This window comes from Phoenix dactylifera, chromosome 1 (assembly GCF_051530095.1).
Source record: "Phoenix dactylifera cultivar Ajwa chromosome 1, Ajwa_hap1_PhDact_Kaust_v1.1, whole genome shotgun sequence".
NCBI classification, from domain to species: Eukaryota; Viridiplantae; Streptophyta; class Magnoliopsida; order Arecales; family Arecaceae; genus Phoenix; species Phoenix dactylifera.
Genome location: NC_143190.1, coordinates 57,525,686 through 57,547,812, shown reverse-complemented (window position 1 = coordinate 57,547,812; position 22,127 = coordinate 57,525,686). Strand labels below are relative to the sequence as shown.

Genomic DNA, 22,127 nt, shown 5'->3' with positions numbered 1-22,127 from the left:
TCCTATGGAAATACAACTTTCTCTTTTCTCTCATTTGAAAATTCCAACCAAACAAGAGTCATCTCATTACTTTTTCGTTGACTATACTTTCTCCTTCTTTTTCCATGAAACAAACGAGCCCTACGAAATTGATAGCCAAACCAAACAAACATACTTGTAGTACTTATAGTGTTGTTGGCTCTCAAGAAGACAACTGTGTCATCAACATACTGTGAGATTACTTTGCAATCTTAATCATCTGCAACCAAGTCCTTCAATTAAACCCTCTTCTTCAACCATGCCTTCTGCGTGTGCTTTGTGAAACATTCTTAAAAGAATCAGGGGCTCAAGGAGATTAAGGTGTCTCCTTGGCTCAAGCCTTGCATCTCTTTCTATATTACACTAATGTTGCAGCTCCACAAGCAACAAACGAGCTTGTACCATCTATTTGCGATCAACTTTGTCGACCGGTGCAAATTTGACATTCTTGCTCGTCAAGGGTTAGATACAACGCAAATGATGTTCATGAAATGGCATCCTTGGCCATAATAATAGAAAGGATCATGGTTCATCCACTCCTCATTGTCTATCCTCTAATTTATAACCATCTATTGGCATTGACTAATGATATTAATATGACACTTGTTTAACGAAGGCTCGGTATAACACCAATGGCATAAGCAATACATGCTATGGAGGTGGGACAACAGATTAACCTCAATGAGAAAGACCGAAATTGCCTACATATGCTCATTAGCCCAAGCTGGTGGGCTGGGTTATGCTTTCTTTAGATTGTCATTGGCCACTTGATGCCTTTCCCAACCATAAAATAAAACAAATCAAAAAAAAAAAAAAGAAAGGAAAGGAATGTGAGCAAGACAACATCCTTGGCTGACTTCTAAGAAAAGAAGAAATCATAGATTGCCCACTCCCGATGAACAAAAATTATATGAGGTGGGCACTAGGGAAAGAAAATATTAAGCAAGTTTCTTATTTTATTATGTATCCTCTAGTGCCCATCTTAAAGAAAAAACCCAAAAGTCAAGAACTTCCCCTATTAATAGAGTCATCAGTCCTATGGTTAAAAAAAAAGAAAACAAAGAATGAAAGAAAAATTATGTGAGACATCATTTTTCTTTCCTCATCACGCCATATCTTTCATCCACGAGGTCTTCATTCTTTTTTTCGAGTCTCTTTCTCCTTCTCCAAATTTCTGTCTTTTTGAAGATCTTTGCACTTAAGAATTTATGGAATCTAAGAAATTATATGTATATAATTTTTTATATTAAATAAAGCTAGAAAACAGTATACTATGTATTGTTGCTGACGAGCACCATGTTTTAAAAATTGTATATTGAATTATATAGAGGTGTGTATTAACTTGCTAAATAACTAATTTACTTGGTATGTGTCACCTGATCATGTAGTGTGTACTAGTAAAAAGTATGTTGTGAAAATTATGTATTAATTTATTTGAAGGTGTATTAGATCACTGCTGAGTATGTATCTAAGAAGCTTACAGTATTTATCAAGAAATCAACGAGTGTATATCACATGCCCATGTACTATGTATTAGTGAATATGATATTCTGAAAATTGTATATTAATTTGCTTGGAGGTATGTATTGGATTGCTGAATGACTAATTTATTAAATGTGTATCACCTGGCTATATATTATACATCGATGAACATCATGTTCTGAAAACTGTGCAGCAATTTATCAAGCATTATATATGTATTGACTTGCTAGATGACTAATTTGCTTAATGTGCATCATCTAGCGATGTAATATGTACCGGTAACAAGTATATCATGAAAACAAGAAGAAAAAAAAGAAGATGCCACACGCAATTTTCTTTTTTTCTTTTTTTTGGTTTTTTAATCATTGGACTGATAACTCCAATAGCAGGAGAACTTTCTAACTTTTGGATTTCTTCTTTGAGATAGTCGCTATGAAAAATATAGCAAAATAGGAAGCCCGCTCTATATGTTACTCTATAGTGCCCGCCTCGCATGATATTTGTTGCACTCTTGACCGTCTCCTAATTCCGAAAGTATTATAGCATAGATACAGCCCAAAGACTATGGTGCAACTAAGAGAGAAAGGAGTATCTAGCAAGGGAACAATCAACCTATCACCACCAAGTTTCGAATGTGAAATTGAGACAACATATGAAGTTCACGGTTGCAAACTGTCGATCGGTTAACCTCTCCTTTGCTGACTCCCCACAGATGAAAAGCCAAATGGCCGGCATACATCATACGTACGTAGGACCCGTCATTGACTTCCATAATATTTGAAACTAGAAAAAAAGTGTCACGCATCGTGCACCCCACATAAACTCTAAAATCGATGGTGCTTTCTTTTGCCTTGCACTCATCATAGAGTCTCATTTCCTCTAAATGGCTCGCTTCGATGTGTGGCTAATATGAATTTTAACAGAACTCCTTAGACATGTAATCATGTCTCTTTGGAAAAGTAGCATGGTAGTTGAAAATTCAAATCAAAGTTCTAAAAATATATGAAGTGATCCTAATCACCGGGTCCCATGGCTATGAATGTTCAGCATCCTGTCCTCCCACCGATCAACAAAAGCAAAAGCTGTGAACGGGTCCACAACTTTCATTGCAGCATTCTACAAACAGTCAAACTTATGAAACATATAGACCACAGTGGAATCAGCTTGCTCCGCGTGGAAATAGAAAGTTAATCATAGACAGCAACTAGTTAAACTCAACCTGATTCTTGTGGATGGCATGCAGTCTGCGATTTGTGATTCAGCAGCAAAAACATGGCGGATCAATCCATCATGCTTGTCCAATCTGAATCCCGAGTCATTCTGGAATTGTATTGAGCGACCGACTGCTAATTTAGCGGCTAGGAATTTGATCGATCTTAAGGTAGATATATAGGTAAGTTCTTGTAAGAAAATATAAAATATATAAATAAATATACCTCATCTTATTAGCTTAAGCTTTTAGAACAAGTGGTGATTTAGAACAAATGGTGATTTCAACATAGTATCAAAGCAGAGATTCTGAGTTCGAACCCTGTCTCTACACTTTTTAACACAGGCTTACCCATTAAAGAAAAGTCTGGCCCACATGTGAGTAGGGGTGGCAAAATATGACCCGACCCGCCAACCCGACCCGTGTTCGATCCGCTATAAACAGGTTTGGGTTTGGTCTAAACAGGTTCGGGTCGTAAACAAGTCGATCCGTTTAACCTGTTTATTAATTGGGTCGGATACGAGTTTTAGATGTCTGACCCATTTAAACCGTTTAACCCGTTTAACTATTGGGCATGTTAAACAGGTCTAAACAGGTTAAACGGGTTAAACAGTTTAAATAGGTCTAAACAGGTTAAACAGGTCTAAACAGGTCGGGTTGGGCAGGTTAAACAGGTCTAAATAAGTTAAACGGGTCGGGTTGGGTAAACAGGTTAAACAGGTCAGCAAACAGGTTAAACGGGCCGGGTCGGATTACCTATTTATTAAACATGACAGGTTTATGTCGTAATTTCTGACCTGTTTAATAAACAGGTCGGGTTCAGGTTTATGATTTTCTGACCCGACCTGCATGTGACCCAACCTGTTTATGATCCGATCCGACCCGATTGTCACCCCTACACATGAGAAGGAGTATAAAAAAATATAAAATATATAAATAAATCTATCTCATTCTATCAGCTTAAGCTTTTGGAACAAGTGGTGATTAATTTTAACCATTCTAATGTGCTAATTTCAGGTATCTTGACTCAAACACAAGATAGCTAGGGGCATTCGACAATAAGCAGTGGATTCACTCGGTGATCGGGACTGCAAATGGTAGGCATTTGGCCTCAAACATGACGTGCATGATGAGCTAGCTATATGGCTCGACCCTACCAATTGCGTGGCCACCCTTGCTTGGTGTATCAAAATAGGAGCCTATTTGGGGAGATGCTGGGATGTGGGGAGCCTGGCCTTGTCTGCCACACAATGGCAGCTCCGGGTATTCTACTTGGTGTTCCCACTTATGGGGGTGATTGGGGCACAAAGTGATGCCCACCGGGACTTGGCATTTGTTTAACGTGGTAGTGGGGCAACTTGAGAACCCTGCCTTGTGGAGTGAGGGCCCGCAGGGGGGCAAGTGGAACACAACTTGTTTGCACTGTGCTTTGGGAAACATGAACCATGTCCCCAGGGTTGTTGGGCCCGTAATGGAAGGATGACTCTGCCATGTTTCTTGTCAAATGAATGGAACACTTCTCTATCACTTGGTCAAGAAGAATTGAGGAGAAAATAGAAGGAGCTTAGAGAATGCTTGCTCTAATTAGAGCTAGCATTACTAATGAAGTGTTGATAACGCATAGGATGGTAATAGCAAGTTCATATTCTTGCCTATCTTCTTCTTCTTCTTCTTCTTCTTTTGGTACTATGGCGGCTTATACATAGCGAGTGTGGATGGGGCCAACAAAATCAGAAAACAAAAAACTACATAAAGGTCATGGCACAGCCTCACCATCCATCCATACAAAGCCTTCAAAGTGGTGAGCCGTAAAGTAAGCAACCCAGTCAGAAGCACCGTTTGCTTCCCTGTGATGATAGGATATGACTTAGACCTCACTAGCTACTTGAGTTGTTGAACTTTTCTTCCTTTTCCTCCCCCCCTTATCTATTTTTATTTTTCCACTTTTCTCTTCGTTTTCTTGATTTTTCTTCAGCTCCATTTTTTTTACTCATTTCGCTTCCAATGAAATGTGTGGTGGATTTTCCCACTATTTTGCTTTCAAAGGAAAAAATCCATGGCCAGTTTGTGATAAAAGAAAAGACTTCTTCAAAGTATAAACAGTTATTCAATTTATGGTAGAAGACTAGTAGCTCAATGACAATAATGCAACTAAGAGAGGAGGATATATCCAGCTGGAGAACCATCAACCAACCATGCATGAAGAGTTTCAAATGCGATAAAATCATGGAGATTGTACGAGAGAAGGGATCTTTTTTGAGAGCTACTATAAGAGAGAGAATGTGAAAATATGCTCCTGGTCTAGTATAATGTTTATTTCACACTATGAAGCTTTGAGTAGATTTATTGGAACTATTCATGCGCTAGTTGATTCTCATTTCGAAGATACGTTGTTGCAACAAGACAAGTGCAATCACTAGGTAACAATTTGATGACTTTCTTTAAAGAAAAAAGTTTTATAATAACAAAGATTGGAGGATAAATGGGACTTTTCTTGAGAAGAGTCCCTGTTAAAGAGAAATCTGGAAATATGCTTATGAAGTATAATGCTTGATTAAATGCTACGAAGCCGTGAGCTGACTTTATTGGAGGACTCGCTATACGCTGTATTAATAAAAATTTTGAGAAATAAAGGGCAAGGAGATTACTACTTGAATGCAACAACGATAAACTAGAAACAAACCGGTGTAACAAATGAGATATAATTAAGCTCAATGTGATTCATCAAGATAGATTGATCATTTGCAACTAGTCGATAATTGTTGTATTTGAGAGAAGTTTTTGAGGTCGTACATTAAATTAAAATCCAATGAGGAAATAAAAGCGGATAAGAAGAACCTAAAATGTAAAGGTCAGAAACTAATATAATTTAGATTGTTTTCCATGGTAGCACTACAAAGCTAGACCATGACATATTTGAAAAATGTAGTTGCATAAAATTTTCTCTAAATGGGATTGTGACTTGTGATTTTGGGTCGCTTTAAATAATCAACAATGCATCGTCCAACTTATTACTTATATCAAATATATGATTCAAAGATAGTTTGGCAGTAATGATTGTAGTTACCTAGAGTAGGGGTCGGAAGAAAAAAACAAATAAAACTCATTTTTATTAGAAGATACAAACATGTTAGCTACATTGAAAATGATTATTTGTAATCTATGTTCTATGGTAGTATACTTGAGACACGATAGTTTTTATAAAACTATTAGTAGCCGATAAATGGGATAATATCTGTTGATCATGGTTGTCTATAATTACAAAGTGCTTAAAACAAATCCGCACACCGTTTTTCCGTTACAAGACTCGATCCTCACCGTGTAACACTAGGCTAAATTCTTTCCAGAGAGAACTAAGCTAACATTTTTTTCAAGTACTTCAGTTTGAAGTCGATCTCTAGGAGATTGTGTGGCTTCTTCTACACAACCTTATTCATAGAGGTCCGGAATATATCTTTGAAAATTCCAAATAACATGTAGCATGAGGTGACCTGCATATTAATTCTTACCTTATGAACGTTCGGGTGGTGATCACTGTGGCTTTTCCAAGTTTCGGAATATCATAATATGGATACTTGTTTGATGCTTGGGTTGTCCACTAGCTAGAATGCAAGTCATTTTATCTATAGGGACGGCAACGAAGAGTTCTGACTTTGAATAAACTAAACTAATGGAAATGGTGAGCAATCGATGTGCAGCACCATCATTGCAGAGGGCCGAGAAAGTCCCAGCAAGAAAGCCTTTCTTTGCCCCACCCTTCCCACTTTGGGCTGGAAGGAACCCAAGCAAGATTCCTTTCACCACTCAGTTTCACCCCTCTCTAAGAAGCTCTCATCGATTTGAAACATGTGATGAGATCATGAAACACCAAAGTCAGCTACCATACCATCAAATTAATTAAATAGTGTAATTAAAGGCATAAGCTAGCCTGCTTTGTGCCAGAAATTTATTTTTTAAAATTTATACAAATATCATGAAAATGAGATGCTTGATATGTATATTTTTGTATTTAAGCATTAAAGTTCACTCTAGCAATAGTAATTCTAAATTTTAGAACACCTAAATTCAAACCCATGGCATCATCTTGAGGTTGATGTGCTTTATTATTATCACGATGCCTGGTTTAGCAATTTTTTGTATCGTTTGTTAGAGATGCATGCATGGCATCCTCATGCCTCAATGGATATTTAATCTAGGCACCATAGACATACCCGGCCTTATTTAATGTCCGTTGTTATCGATCCTAAGTATCAATTGATTTGATTATTTGGCGTTGGCATGCCACCATCCAAGTGACCTAGAAAAATAATTCTAATAAAGATATTGATTACAACATAATATATGCGTGTGTGCACGCAGAGAGAGAGAGAGCGCGCGCTAAAATTGGTTATAATTGAATGGATCTCTACTCAAATCCGGTCAAGTCTATATAAGTCATAAAGATTTGAGTCATTGGTTGTGATCTACTACTTCTAAATTACTTATATACCAAAAATCATTTGATTTATAGATTTTTAGCTTATGTATCAAGTGATAAAAAAAAAATGGATAATCTAAATATATTTAAATTATATTTATATATTTTTAATTACTTGATGCGTAGATTAGGAGTCTCCAAATCACGTACGCACCATTTATTAAAAAAATTTAGATGCTTAGGTAGGTAGGTAGGTAGGTTGGTGAACCTTCTCATGCATAATTCTGACTTGGTTTAGGGCATGTAGATAGCTGGCGTGTGTGGTATGGACGGTATCTGTTCAATAACTACAGTATACAGGATACCTCAGGCGGTTCTCGTCCTCTAGCGCACGAGAAATCTAGCAAAGAATATTCCCCCATGAGACCCAGCGGGCTATATATATTAATCCCGAACCCCTCGTTCGACCATGTAGTAGATCCTGGCGGTCTCTTTTCTGCATCCTTTTTACTACACCAGTCCACCACCCAAGTCTCCATGGCGTCTATTTTGCTCTCTCCTGCCCTTCGACCCACTGCTATCTGCCCTTCCACTACCTCGGAGTCGAACCGGTCCCTTCCATCGAGACTCCATTCGATCCTTCCGAGGGGCCGACGTCGAGAATTAGAGTCCCTCAAGGTCAGCGTCGCAACGGAGCCACGAATCACCGTCCCATTGCCGTCCGTTGAGACCCAACGCCGGGGCCATGGGAAGCTCGCGGCTTGGACCAGCATCCGGCAGGAGCGGTGGGAGGGGGAGCTGGTGGTAGACGGAGAGATACCACTTTGGTTGGTAAGATATATAACATCATCCCCTTCGATTATATATAACGTCTTTTTTCTTGGAAGGTCACTTGGACAAACCAAAAAACTGAGCCAAGAACACAAGGATCTTTTATAACAAGGATCATGATATGTTTTTTGATTTATAAGAGACATGCTTGCACAATATGTCAACCTTCTTCGGTTTTGAGGTAGACGCACCTCTGAGGCATCCATTCCATAACTTTCCGGTGACACGAGCCCGGCTAGTTTGGCGTCGCATCGTCCTGTGAAGGGCCAAAGGATGATGAGAAAAGAGGATTGCTAACTGCTACATCATTAATAAAGGACGCTGATGCTGATTTAATTAACCAACCGAGTTTACAAAAATAAACTAGTGCCCTTGACATTAGATCGATCGATATTTCAAAACTTTCAAAGATCAATTAGTATATATAGTCTCCTCTTGAAGGAGGCTATTGTAGAGTATCATGTGACATGTCTTCGTTTGTTCTAATACGTATTTCTCGTGGAAAGTCCTTACTGCAAGCTAATAGCATAATTAAAGTAGGAGTTAACCATCTACCTTGGCTTCTCTTAATACACAAATTTAGCTAGGTGAAGATGAGGGCGGAACGTCGAGGTAATGAACTTATTCGGCGTTCTGGCCTATGGTTGTTCGTAGACAGCCGGAACGTCCTTCACACTTTTTGGAGACATAACTAAGAAGACAACAAGTGTCATACAAACCTTGCGTGATGTCCAAATAATCCGCTTCAAAATTTCTCGCTTTGATATTGCCGGAGCTGAGGTGCTGGAATCAATGGCAGGTCATTTTCTTGTCTGCTTCAAGGAGAAACCACCAAAGATGACCTATGACGCACCTCTCCAGCTTACACGAATCAAAACGACACCCTTATCGCGTTCGCTCGGAATCTAGCAGAGTCATAGGATTCTATGTTAAAATTATGTTTATTAGCAAAAGATAGCCCACGAAATAAGGATTTAATTCTTAGCTATCCAAATTGACGCCATGTCATGCAGAACGGTACCTACCTAAGGAACGGGCCCGGGCTATGGAACATAGAGGACTACGACTTCCGCCACCTCTTCGATGGCTACGCCACCATCGTCCGCCTCCACTTCGAGGACGGCCGGCTCCTCTTCGGGCACCGCCAAATCGAGTCGGAGGCATACAAAGCCGCCATGAAGCACAAGCGCCTCTGCTATCGCGAATTCTCCGAAGCTCCGAAACCCGACAGCTTCCTCGCCTACGTCGGCGAGCTGGCTGGCCTTTTCTCCGGCGCGTCCCTCACCGACAACGCCAACACCGGCGTCGTCAAGCTCGCCGACGGGCGAGTCGTCTGTCTCACCGAGACCATCAAAGGCTCCATCCAAATCGATCCCGACACGCTGGACACTGTCGGGAAGTTCGAGTACACCGACAATTTGGGCGGTCTGATCCACTCGGCGCATCCCATCGTGACCGACTCGGAGTTTTTGACCCTGCTGCCGGACTTGGTGAGGCCGGGGTACACGGTGGTGAGAATGGCGCCGGGGACCAACGAGCGGAAGGTGATCGGTAGGGTGAATTGCCGGGGAAGCCCGGCGCCTGGGTGGGTGCACTCGTTTCCGGTGACCGAACACTACGTGGTGGTGCCGGAGATGCCGCTAAGGTACTGTGCCCAAAATCTTCTCAAGGCCGAGCCCACTCCACTATACAAGTTCGAGTGGCACCCAGACTCCGGTAGCTACGTGCATGTCATGTGTAAAGCCAGTGGAAAAATTGTAAGCACTTCTAACTCTCTAATTTCTAGTTAACTTGGATTCGTGGACCACAGGTCCAGTTTATATCTTGTCCTAGGATAACTTAGATGATTTGATTTGATAAATGTTTTAGGTGGCGAGTGTGGAGGTGCCACCTTTTGTTACGTTCCATTTCATCAATGCATATGAGGAGCAGGACGAGGATGGTAGGGTCACAGCCATCATCGCCGACTGCTGCGAGCACAACGCTGACCCAACGATCCTCGACAAGCTTCGCCTTCAGAATCTGAGGTCATTCGCCGGCCAAGACGAGCTGCCGGATGCTAGGTATATTCCCTAATGATTGTGTCGTCATTTTTTTTGTAGAAATATTGAATTAGTAGAACATTCAAGAGTGGCAGCTGGTTAGCCATCCGGCCGTCTTACTTCTTAGTATATAAATCAATTTTTTGGCGGTTAGAACAATGAGGATATATATGTACGAAGGTATCGCCCGTTATGGTTCACTCATGGTTCCATGGTTTAGAGCAATAGAAATGCTAAACTAACATATCATCCCCAGAAAAAAAAAAAAAAAAGAATAGTGTTTCAAAATTTTTTCTATCCACTCAACTCGAATTTCTCAAAAAAAAATAAGAAAAAGTTGAAAAAATTATAAAAATAAGATTTACAACCGCTTTTCTTTCATTGATGATCCATACCTCATCAACTAGGGTACATAACTCTATTTATAATAGTGGTGATGTCCTCTCTTTTACAGTTTGGATCGGATTTCTCTTATAATTCGAATAAAACTAGATCTCCAAAAATAAATATGACTAATAAAAATAATCATTAAAAAAAATCTTGCAAGAGGTAGATCTTGACATCTACATCAACTTTGTCATCTCTCTCTTTATCTAATTCTTCACGGATTGAAAAACTTTCAGTTTGACTGTCCGGTTTCACGGCTCAAACGTTGTAATTTTTCGATCCATTTTAACCTCTTAAGAGGTTAACTCTAGGATGTAGATCTCGAAAAGTTATCTGATTTTAAATAAAAGATTATCTTAATGGCATATCATATGACTAAGTTATGGCTTCTAAAAGTTTGGCTAGTGACTTGACTTCCTGATGCAGTAAATCTCGCTCCTTGACCCCATTCAACCTTACTCGTAGAGGTCAAATTAGTCCACATCGAGTCATGATCCTCCTAAATTAGAACAATAGGAGCCTGCTACAAAGGCCCATAAGGGCGATAATTTAGGTGTTTCCTCTACTTTTTGGGATTCTCTGCAAGAAGTTTCTAGAAAACTTTTTTTTTTGTTCCTTCAAATAATTGTTGTTGATGCGATGATGCCATAACGACGATTATATAACTCTTAATTTGTTATATATAATGCAGTTATATAGATTATATCACTATAAAGTGTAAAGAGACATTTTAATATCAATACTTCTTCATAAATAAACAGATCGAAAATCCATACATATGTGACATGGGAATCTTGCTCAAGAATTAAATGCAAGCTGATTTTCAGTCATTTTCCTGATAATGAATTTTCTCCAACAGCACTATAATTTTATTATCACAAGATTTGAATTCTCACTGCAATAACTAAAAACAATGGAAAGGATTCACTCTTTTGATGCATGCAATGCACATCATGTGGGGCATAAAGGATTGATCAAGCTGCCGACAATCATAATTTATGACATTTAGTCAAAGATTGGGTTGTCCTAAAAAAAACATCATAAATTTTCTTTACAATAATTTTTAGTATCTATAACCTTAAAAGAGATGCTCCAATGCAATAACAGGGTGGGCCGTTTTCGAATACCTTTGGATGGAAGCCCAATAGGTGATCTGGAGGCAGCACTGGACCCAGATGAGCACGGAAGGGGGATGGACATGTGCAGCATCAACCCGGCCCATCTGGGCAAGAAGTATAGATATGCCTATGCCTGTGGGGCCCAAAGGCCGTGCAACTTCCCCAACACCCTTACAAAGGTTTGCCTGTGGTTCAACTACAAATAAGGCCAAGTTAAACAATTAATCGAGCTATATTGTGTAGCTAATCTTTGCTAGTTTTGGGTGCATTTTAGATCGATTTGGTGAAGAAGAAGGCTAAGAACTGGCACGACGAGGGTGCAGTGCCTTCAGAGCCCTTTTTTGTAGCCAAACCTGGAGCTACCGAGGAGGATGACGGTGAGTTAGACGTCTTGCAACTATTATTAGCTAATCCAAGGTTTTCTGAAAAAAATTAACCCAAAGCTAAAGGCTCTTATTTCCAAACTCAAATTGATGTCCACTTTACCATTTTGAGTTTGAGAAAGGATTTAAAATCATATGATTAATCGATTGTACCAAACTCAGTCGGTCTTACCAAACTTTGTCAGCTTCATAGCCTATATAAAGGCTGCTCTGTATATTGTAACAGACAGGTAGAAATATAATTTTTTTTTTCTCTCATTCTTCTTTCTCAACAAGCTAATTCAAGGTTTTTTGAAAAAAATTAACCCAAAGCCGAAGGCTTACAAGGATTCGATCAATTTAACAGGCGTGGTCATATCCATCGTCAGCGCGGAGAACGGGGAAGGTTACGCGCTAGTCCTGGATGGGTCCACCTTCGAGGAGATCGCACGAGCCAGATTCCCCTATGGGCTTCCTTATGGGCTTCACGGGTGCTGGGTTCCAAAAGAGGCTCTGTAAGGTGGTGTCGCCGAAGCACCACATTGTATAGCTTGTACCGGGCGGAAGCCCCGTCATTTAGCTCGAATATGAGACGGGAATAGGAATCGACAAATGTGTGCAATATTGCATGGAGGGCCTTCGACTCGTGTACGTACGCTACTTCAAGATGGTCGAGGGATCACTTCTGTGGGGGATTTGTTCGAACAACTTGATTGTAATACATGCTCAAGCGTTGATTGCTGTACTGTGTATAACATGTGTAATCTCCAGATGCATGGGATGAAGTATAAGTACGTACTTATTCTATATTTTTATCATATGAATTGCAAATCTGTTGTTGTACATTTCTTCCTGTTTTTGAAATGAACAGGAGATGAGACCAAGAATTCCATATTCTGTTTAGGCTGATGCACGATCCGCTGTCTGTTAGCTGTGGCACCTTGAAGATATCCGGAGAGCATAGCCGAGCAGAGGTCGTAAGGAAAGCGGGAGAGACGACCACTTTCATCCAATATGATGGACAAGGAAAATTAAACCAGCTTCCAATATGACTAGGAAGCTTGAAACCAGTTTCCTAGTCATTGGAACTCCGAATAATTTCTGTTGTTTTCTATTTAAATCTTCCTGGTTCTTAGATTTTCGTGCTAACTATTTCCTGATTCGTAGTTGAGTTGAATTAGTCAACCGGCTATTGAGAATTTTCTATTTTGTTAGAAACTTGCGTTGCATTGTGCAGGGACAAGAGAATGAGTAATCATAAGGCATGCAGAACTTTTTTCCAAGCAGTTGGTTGCTCTTATTGGAGGTTCTGATTCCCTCGAAGTAACTAAAGCTAGCATTTTAAGTCATCTTGTCTTCACTTTTCTTTTATCTATTTTAGAAGAGTTGTAGAGAAGCAAATCTCTATACCAAAGAGTGGAAAAGCTAGAAAAGTCCATGGAGTCACTTTCAACCAGATAGAAGGAGATCATCAACCAAATGATGGAGATGTTCGGCAAGCTCGGTACTCGTATGGACCAACTGGCGAGTCAGTCCATAAACGACGCTGCTGAGAACTCCATGCAAATTCATGGTGGGGAGCGTTCGAGTGGTGGTGGCAGCTTTCAACTCAATAATTTTACCAGCTTGTTCCTGCCAAAAACTGTGAAGTTAGACTTTCCCCACTTCAATGGAGGAGAAAACCACTCAATTGGGTATGTCAGGCTGAACAGTTCTTTCAAATTCAGGAGATACAACTTTGGTATGGTCCTGCTAGTGGAAGAAGACTTTCCATTAATTATTTTAGAAAAGTTGTGAAGGAACAAGGAAAAGAAAGGTGAAGGCAAGATAACATAAAATATTCATGGAGGGAACCAGAACCTCCAATGAGAGCACCCAAGTGCTAGGAAAAGGGTTCTTCATGCCTTGTCCTTATTCTCTTGCCCTTTTTTTTTTTTTTAGGGGGGGGGAGGGGGGGGGCACTTCGATGCAGACCGCAAATTTCTGCGTACCCTTTCCAACATGTGGGTTCTTCCACTAGATTTATTATCCATGTATGAGTACATCACCCCAGTGCTATCTCAGTACCGGCAGACCAAATGGCGACTCCATCGGATAAATCAAGCAGGAGGCATCCGATTTCCTCGTTTAATCGACGCCTGCGCGTTTTGAACTTGGGTCACTCCGATGGAATCTAAGCCCCGTTCCAACCATGCTCCCACTTTGGTGGCATTCTCTTGCCCTTTAAATAGGCGACAATACAGTGGAAGTTCCCAACAAGATAGAAAAATTCTTAACAGCTGATTGACTAATTTAACTCGACTACAAATTAGGAAGATTTAAATAGAAAACAATGGAAGTTATTCAGTGTCCTAATGACAATGGTAAGTTTTGAATGTAATGTGAACGCTTAGCCTTCCGTCTACGTTGCCAATCTATCTTAGATATGAAAATGTTAATAATTGCTAATAGAAAGGACCACTTAACGGTATCATACACTCTCTCCTTATCCGTCTTACAATCATGATGGGATTGTGCTTTGAGGCAGTGATAACAAGGCTAATAGATTTCTAGAAAATCATCAAGTTATCAGCAATGCTCCTGCCAACAACAAATGCCCCTTGTTCTGCAAAAACAAGTTTGTGCAAGCAAACCCTTTGTTCGATTAAACAACTACCTTTGCTGCGATCTTGTAGATGGTATTGCAAAGACTAATCATTCTATAGTTTTTGCACTCCTTCATGTTGGTCTTTTTAGTGATATATATTGTTGCCATATTGAAGAATTCCTTAACAACACCAATCGCATCCCCATGGATAATTCCAGATAGGCTTGCAATAGTGGCATTGCCTTTGAAATTCTTCAAATTCTGTTCCTTCTTCGCATCACAGTGGAACCATGGAAGAATGGTGTATTAGCATCACCTTCTTTTAGCCACAATATTCTGGATTTTTGTCGCCTGAAGATTCCTTGCATTTTAAAGTATAGTTCTATGGTTCTCCAGGCTTACTCCCCTTCTCTCTATATTTTTTGCTTGAAGATCTTGAACCTCCTTACCCACAATCTCATCTTTTCTAAATGTATTGCCTCGAGCATTTCTATTCCATTGCCTCAAAGGCATTCCTTGTAGCCTTCGGTTGCTTTATGGTCTTTGTTGCTGGAAATTGGAACCGGGGGTGACTACTGGCTGAGGAGAGGGAGCTCTGATGCGGGTGGTACGTCGGCGGACTGCATCCTTCGGGGGACCTGCAAAAAGCCGATGGCTGGAGTTTCCGGCACCGGCCCTCCGATGCTTAAGTCAGAGGGGGCCTTTATGAAGAAAGAGAGAGATGGCACGTAAAGTCCAAAGCCAGAAGTCTCACCTCCCCTGAGGAGAGGGAGTTTCCCTTTGATAGGAGAGGTGCCAGGGTTATATGTGATATGACTAGACGAATTAATGGGTTACCGTCATGATTCGGCGTGATCGTGTGAATTAATAAGTTGCCGTGGATGACTGGACGAGATTGAGTGAGTCAATGAGTTGCCGTGGATGGCCTGAGATTTTGGGCTGGTTGGAGGTCCGTGGAGATCGTGCGCATTTAATTGTTGACAGTCGTAGCAGAGTATGGACCCTGGTTGATATGTCATGGCGTGGCCGGCAAGCAAAGCATGATGTGGTGAGGCTGCTGCAGGGCATGGCCGCAGCATGTGGACGACAAAGTCGGCCTTCTGAGGTCGGCAGCCTTCCGAGCTCAGTATTCTAAGCTCGGCAGCCTTCTGAGCTCATGCATGCTGAGGTCGTGCATGTCGAGATTATGCTTGCCAGGGTCATGCCTATCATCGGATTCGGGTGCTCTGATTGTATTTGTGGGGTGGTCCATTTTTCCCCCAATACTATCCCCCGACTTTTGAGTTCGAGCTACTTTTTGGCTCGGGCGAAGAAAGTAGTCCAATCGTCAATCATCCTGTAATACAGTCAAATGTCTATGGAGATATATGTGCCAAGTAGGGTGTACCTCTCGTGCAGTCGGAGCTAACGGCCTTAAGCCGAGCTGTCCAAGCATAGCTAAGCGACTCTGCTCCGAGGTCGACTTCAGCGGCCTTCTTTGGCTTGTGGCCCACTCAGCAGAGTGTCCCCACTCAGATCGGGGTGCGTCGTTGTAAGAGGCATCGAATGTCGTCGAAATGACAGCGAAGTGGCGTCGAAATAACGTCGAATGTCGTCGCAATGGCGTCGAATGTCGGCGAAATGGCGTCGAAGTGGCATCGAACTGACGTCGAATGTCGTCGAAATGGCATTGAATGTCATCAAAATGGCATCGAATATCGTCGAAATGGCGTCGAAGTGGCATCAAACTGACGTCGAATGTCGTCGAAATGGCGTCGAAGCGGCGTCGAATGTCATCGAAATGGCATCAAAATGGCGTCGAATGTCGTCAAAATAGCGTTGAAATGGCGTCGAAATGTCGTCGAGCACTTAGATGAGCATAACGGAAGGGCTCGATCACTTAGATGAGCTTAAGAACGGAAGAGCTCGAGCACTTAGATAAGCTCAAAAATAGAAGAGTCCAGCTCGGAGGTAAGCATCAGCTCGAGAACATAGACGAGAGAGGGCAATGTTGGAGATGGAGGTACCTTTTGGAGACATATTGACAGCTCCTGAGCTTCGAGGTTCCTCAGGACTTGGCTCAGCACTGGCTAGGAGTCGTTGGAGGCCGTTAGGGGCACACGTTGAGCTCCGTGCCGCGCTGCTACCCCTCGAGCTCGAGGAGCTATGATTATGCAGGATCTATGGCTACCCAAGAGCATTTTCTTTGGACAGGTTGGACCTGATCTCGTTGTTGCCTTGGTTGACCAAGAGTTGCGTTGTAGGCCAAGCTGATGTGGGCCATAAGAAGGTTTAACTTCATAGTACTTTCTTGGGGTGGAATCTCCTGTGAATCTGGCTGGAGGAGTGCTCATCCTTTGGAAGACATTACAAAATAAGGTGTCATCCGAGCTTCCATTATGTACTAAAATTCTTTTTAAAACCTTGCAATGATGAAGGAAATAGCTACAACGTTGTCATAAAAAGGGCTCAACACCTTTTTGGTCTTCATCAGAAAAGGAAACGACTTTCACAGTGCACGGATGCTTTGAGGAAGCTCCTTCTTTCGAGCTCGATGTTTCAGGTGCCTCTACTCGCCCGCTCTTTAATGGTATTGATGATGCCCGCGAGAGATCGGTTGTCGTTCCGCTCCTCATGCAGCACTGGGTTTTGTTCCTCATGCTCTCTCCTGTAGGCATGATCACAGACAAAACAACTCAACCGACCTCGACGGACAAGTGCATCGATCTCATCACGGAGCTCGTAGCAATCCTCTATATCATGGCCGCGATCTCGGTGGAAGTGGCAGTACTTTTTTGAGTGCTTCCGCAACTCTATCGATCGCATCCTCAATGAAGGTCGGAGGTAGCCCTGACCCTCAATCTCCATGAGGATCTCTGCTCGGGTGGATGTGAGGGGAGTGCATGTCTGAAACTTTTGGAGGGGAGACCTCAGGCGAGCTAGGCTCTTGGACCAAGGAGGCTCTTTCTCATGCTAAGGGAATCTATTGCTTGGTTGGGAGTGCTCCTCCTGGCACTTGTTCTGCATCTTGGCAGGTCGTTCGGCTGCCTCCCCACGAGAGGATATGGCTTCCTCAGCCTTGGCGTACTTGCAAGCTCGGGTCAACATTTCAAGAAAGTCGGCGGGGAAGCTCTTCTTGATGGAGAAGAGAAATTTGTAGGACCAAGCTCCAGTCTTCAATGCCGATATGGCGATTGACTGGTCGAGATCGCGAACCTTCCATGTGGCCGAGGTAAAGCGATTGATGTAGTCTTTTAAGGATTCTCCCTCCTTCTGCTTGATGGCGAAGAGGGAGTCTGAGGTCCGGCGCTGACGCCGGCTAGCAGCAAAATGGGTGGCGAGCTGCCCGCCCAGCTGTTCAAAGGAGAAAATCGAGCTGGGCTTTAGTCCGAAGAACCAAAGACGAGCTACCTTGCGAAGAGTCGCTGGGAAGATTTTGCAGAGTAGAGCGTCTGTGGGTCCTTGGAGTGTCATAAGGGCCTTGTAGCTCTCCAAATGATCCAGAGGATCGGATGAGCCATCATATGGCTCAATTTGTGGCATCTTGAACCTCTTGGGGATTGACTCATCCATGATCCATTGAGGAAATGGAGACTCTGCTGTAAAGTCAAGGTCGGCGTCTCGCTTCAAGCCTCGGTCTCGAAGCATCTGTATCTGCCACTCCAAGTCCTCGACTTTTTTGTTGAGCTCGGGTGAGGCTCCTGTTGCAGCTTGGCATGGGGCAGACCCCGCCTCAGATAGGTGCTCTCGTTCTCGAGGCATCAGGCTTCGGCACGAACTCTCAGGATAATGGATGCGCGACAAGCCCTCCCAATTTGGGGGTCGAGCTCGGTGGAAGCTTCGGTGGTGGCGACGCTCTATAGAAAAATGACGTTGCAAGCGGCGTCCTGAGGACTCATTCTCATGAGGAGGGAGTAGAGGATGGTCTTCTACTTGCTGTAGGCCTTGAACGGCCGCAGTGAGTACTTGGACTTGTTGGACAAACAGGTTGAACTGCTCTGGTTGGACTTAAAGGACTGGATCCGTCGAAGGCTTTAGTGATGGGTTCTAAACTGTGTGTCCAAGACTTGGTGCGCGATGCCGGAAGGCGTTAGAGGCTCCTTTACTCCTTAGCTTCATGGTCACAACTCGGTCCCTTCCTCTAGCACCAACTGTTGTTGGAAATTGGACCCGAGGGTGACCACTGGCTGAGGAGAGGGAGCTCCGGTGCGGGTGGTACGTCGGCGGGCTACGTCCTCCAGAGGACCTGCAAAAAGCCGGTGGCCGAGGTTCCCAGCGCCGGCCCTCCGATGCTTAAGTCAGAGGGGCCTTTGTGGAGAAAGAGAGAGATGGCATGTAAAGTCCAAAGCCAGAAGTCCCGCCTCCTCTGAGGAGAGGGAGTTTTTCTTTTATAGGAGAGGTGTCAGAGTTACCTGTAATGTGACTGGACGAATTAATGGGTTACCGTCATGATTGGGCGTGATCGTGTGAATTAATGAGTTGCCGTGGATGACTAGATGAAATTGAGTAAGTCAACGAGTTGCCGTGGATGGCCTGAGATTTTGGGCTAGCTGGAGATCCGTGGAGATCGTGCGCATTTAATTGTTGACAGTCATAGCAGGGTATGGTCCCTGGTTGATATATCGTGGCATAGCCTGTGAGGCCCAATAGTCCCAAATCGGAAAGACTCGTTCCAGAGCCTGGGGATATGAGGCGGGTGTCTCCTAATCCTGCAGACGCGTTTTGGGTGGAAAACAAAACCGGGGAGGGGTGAAGGACGCTTGCGTGAAGCCCCAGAACCGGACAATATCTGGCAGGGGAGCCCCGTGTTCTCCCCTCATGTGGCCCCCACGTGGGCACTAGGTACCTCACGTGCCTCGCAGAGGCGGGGGCGTGACATTTGGTATCAGAGCCGAGGACGACTCTTGTCCGATGGTGGGAAGGGTGTGAGGCCCAATAGTCCCACATCGGAAAGACTCGTTCCAGAGCCTGGGCATATGAGGCGGGTGTCTCCTAATCCTACAGACGCGTTTTGGGTGGAAAACAAAACCGGGGAGGGGTGAAGGACGCTTGCGTGAAGCCCCAGAACCGGACAATATCTGGCAGGGGAGCCCCGTGTTCCCCCCTCATGTGGCCCCCACGTGGGCACTAGGTACCTCACGTGCCTCGCAGAGGCGGGGGCGTGACATTTGGTATCAGAGCCGAGGACGGCTCTTATCCGATGGTGGGAAGGGTGTGAGGCCCAATAGTCCCACATCGGAAAGACTCGTTCCAGAGCCTGGGCATATGAGGCGGGTGTCTCCTAATCCTGCAGACGCGTTTTGGGTGGAAAACAAAACCGGGGAGGGGTGAAGGACGCTTGCGTGAAGCCCCAGAACCGGACAATATCTGGCAGGGGAGCCCCGTGTTCCCCTCTCATGTGGCCCCCACGTGGGCACTAGGTACCTCACGTGCCTCGCAGAGGCGGGGGCGTGACATAGCCGGCAAGCAAAACATGGTGCAGTGAGGCTGCTGCAGGATATGGCCGCAGCATGTGGCGATAAAGTCGGTCTTCTGAGATCGGCAACCTTCTGTGCTCGGCCTTCTGAGCTCGGCAGTCTTCTGTGCTCGGCCTTCTGAGCTCATGCACGCTAAGGTCGTGCATGTCGAGATCATGCTTGTCGAGATCATGCCTATCATCGGATTCGGGTGCTCTGATTATATTTGTGGGGTGATCCATTTCCCCCCCCCCCCAACAGTCTTGATGATGGAAGAGTCGGCTGGCTCTCAAAAGGCGCAAGACCTCAGCTTTAGGGAGCAAGTTCATCCAAGATCCAGTTGCTATAGCTCTATCAAGTCTCTCCCACAACCTTGCCATTCCTGATCTGTTATTACACCAGATAGAAGGGGATCCAGTAAAGCCAAGATCCATGAGGCTGTTATCAAGGAAAAAAGATGGAATCTCTCTTATATCTCGAATCACTCTAAACTCTATTCCACCTTTCTCCTCCCTTGCCGCTGCAATTACATTGAAATTCTCAATTGCCAGCAGTGGAAGGTGTGAGGAAACAACGTTAGGAATCATACTCCAAACTATGCGCCTTTGCAGCCCGCAAGTGCTTGCGTAGGTGACTGAAAGACCAAGGTGTAGATTTTGGTTGGAAATAAGACCGAACACCTGCTGTTCATTGTAGCTGAAGATCTAATCTAGTAGGGTATAAATTGTACTTCCGTTGGAGATCTTGACGGTCCATTGTATGGAATATTGTCCATTGAAATAGTTGTTTAGTCTCGCGTTTATTCTCTAAACTAATGTAGTATGGATTTCTCCTTCCTACCTCTTTCTTTAGGCACCTGTGATGCGTGTAAGATAATATGGATGGCTAGGATCAGCTAATTTTTTTAAAAAAATTATTGATATCATTTATTTCTTAGTAGGGGCATTTGTTACTTCCAATAAAAATCAAATAAAGTGACAAAAAAAGTTTCACCTCAACTCAAAATCATTCACCTTAAGGTGGCAAATAGGTTGAGTTAGCCCGAGTTGGTCAAACCAACCCAATATAATCCTATTTGTTAAATAGATCAAAAATGCAAAATCAAATCTAATCTCATTATTAAATAAGTAACTCAACCGGAGCCATGTAATCCATTTAATAAACATGTCAGATGAAGTTAAATTGATTCTACAAAAGTTAAATAGGTCTCGAATAATTTACATAGATTCATTATGTCTAAATCAGCCAGCATAAGTTTAATAGATGATAACTCTAACCTGAATCTGTCCCATTTAATAACAAATCAAACCATGTCGAACTATGTATAACCTAGAAATGCCGAGCCTCAACTTGCTTAACTTCACGGGCAAGTTGGATTGAGATGTCAGCTCATGAATTGTCGTCTTCCTTTCATCTCAATTGTACCGCTCCAATGGGCTAATATCTTGATATCCTCTCTTTTTTTCTTTTTTTTTTGCGCTTAGAAAAAGGAAAGAAGGAGGTGAGGAGAACCCCGCCTGCATAGCAACCCCATTGGGCTCCCTATCCGCTAGAGAGTGTTCGATGTTGGTAGAGCATTTTTTACTTATATCCTCCCCATCCATGGGTGCGTTTCGAACCAGGGCTACTTCGGTGAAATCAAAGCCTCATTCTCATTGTGCTACCACCTCGGTGGTTGATGTCCTCATTTGTTGCTAACAATATCCAACCAAGTCTCTCTCTCTCTCTCTCTCTCTCTCTCTCTCTCTCTCTCTCTAGCCCATAATTTGATCCTCCATACCGTGAACGCTTGCTCGGACGGTAGCAGCTCTTATCCAAAGTGTCCACCCTCGTTTCAATCCTCGTCACAATTCCACGAGAGCTGGGTCTACTCGGGGGCCTAAGCTCCGGCGCAAGTGACATTAGATTAAAATAGAGTAGCCTTCATGATATCAAAGAGCTTAAGCACGTATATATACTTGAGGGTGGCGACTATCTAATGCCACAACCTACAAGTAGTACACTACTCATGCTGGCACCCTGTACCCGTTATTTTTGCTTTCTTCTGGCGCCCCAGTATTTAGCACCCATCCATCGTAGCATTCACCACAAAGGCAAGCAGGTTAAAATCGTCCAAGAGTCTTGAGCCAAAATCTAAATCGACAAACCAAATCGCTCTGACAACGACCAGATCAGTAATTTCCATCCAAATTTTGATCCCTCTCCCTATCATGAGAAGGGGCTCAAGAGAACACAACA

At 43.2% G+C, this 22,127-nt stretch overlaps 1 protein-coding gene across 1 annotated transcript; it reads left to right on the top strand.

Annotated features, from left to right (window-relative positions):
• The first annotated feature begins 7,589 nt into the window (after positions 1–7,589).
• Positions 7,590–12,685, top strand: LOC103717867 (carotenoid cleavage dioxygenase 8 homolog B, chloroplastic-like). The gene is made up of 6 exons (XM_008806408.5): positions 7,590–7,958; positions 8,972–9,715; positions 9,828–10,021; positions 11,495–11,684; positions 11,780–11,882; positions 12,235–12,685. Exons 1-6 carry the CDS (start codon positions 7,665–7,667, stop codon positions 12,384–12,386), a joined length of 1,677 nt encoding a protein of 558 aa, XP_008804630.3. The 5' UTR covers positions 7,590–7,664; the 3' UTR covers positions 12,387–12,685.
• The last annotated feature ends 9,442 nt before the right edge of the window (positions 12,686–22,127 follow it).

What these genes read in the sequence shown, in the direction of transcription:
- LOC103717867 (XM_008806408.5), top strand. Translation starts at nt 7,665, where the DNA reads ATGGCGTCTATTTTGCTCTCTCCTGCCCTTCGACCCACTGCTATCTGC. An exon ending in GTAAAGCCAGTGGAAAAATT is followed by an intron (nt 9,716 to 9,827) that starts GTAAGCACTTCT and finishes TAAATGTTTTAG; the next exon opens with GTGGCGAGTGTGGAGGTGCC. An exon ending in GACGAGCTGCCGGATGCTAG is followed by an intron (nt 10,022 to 11,494) that starts GTATATTCCCTA and finishes ATGCAATAACAG; the next exon opens with GGTGGGCCGTTTTCGAATAC.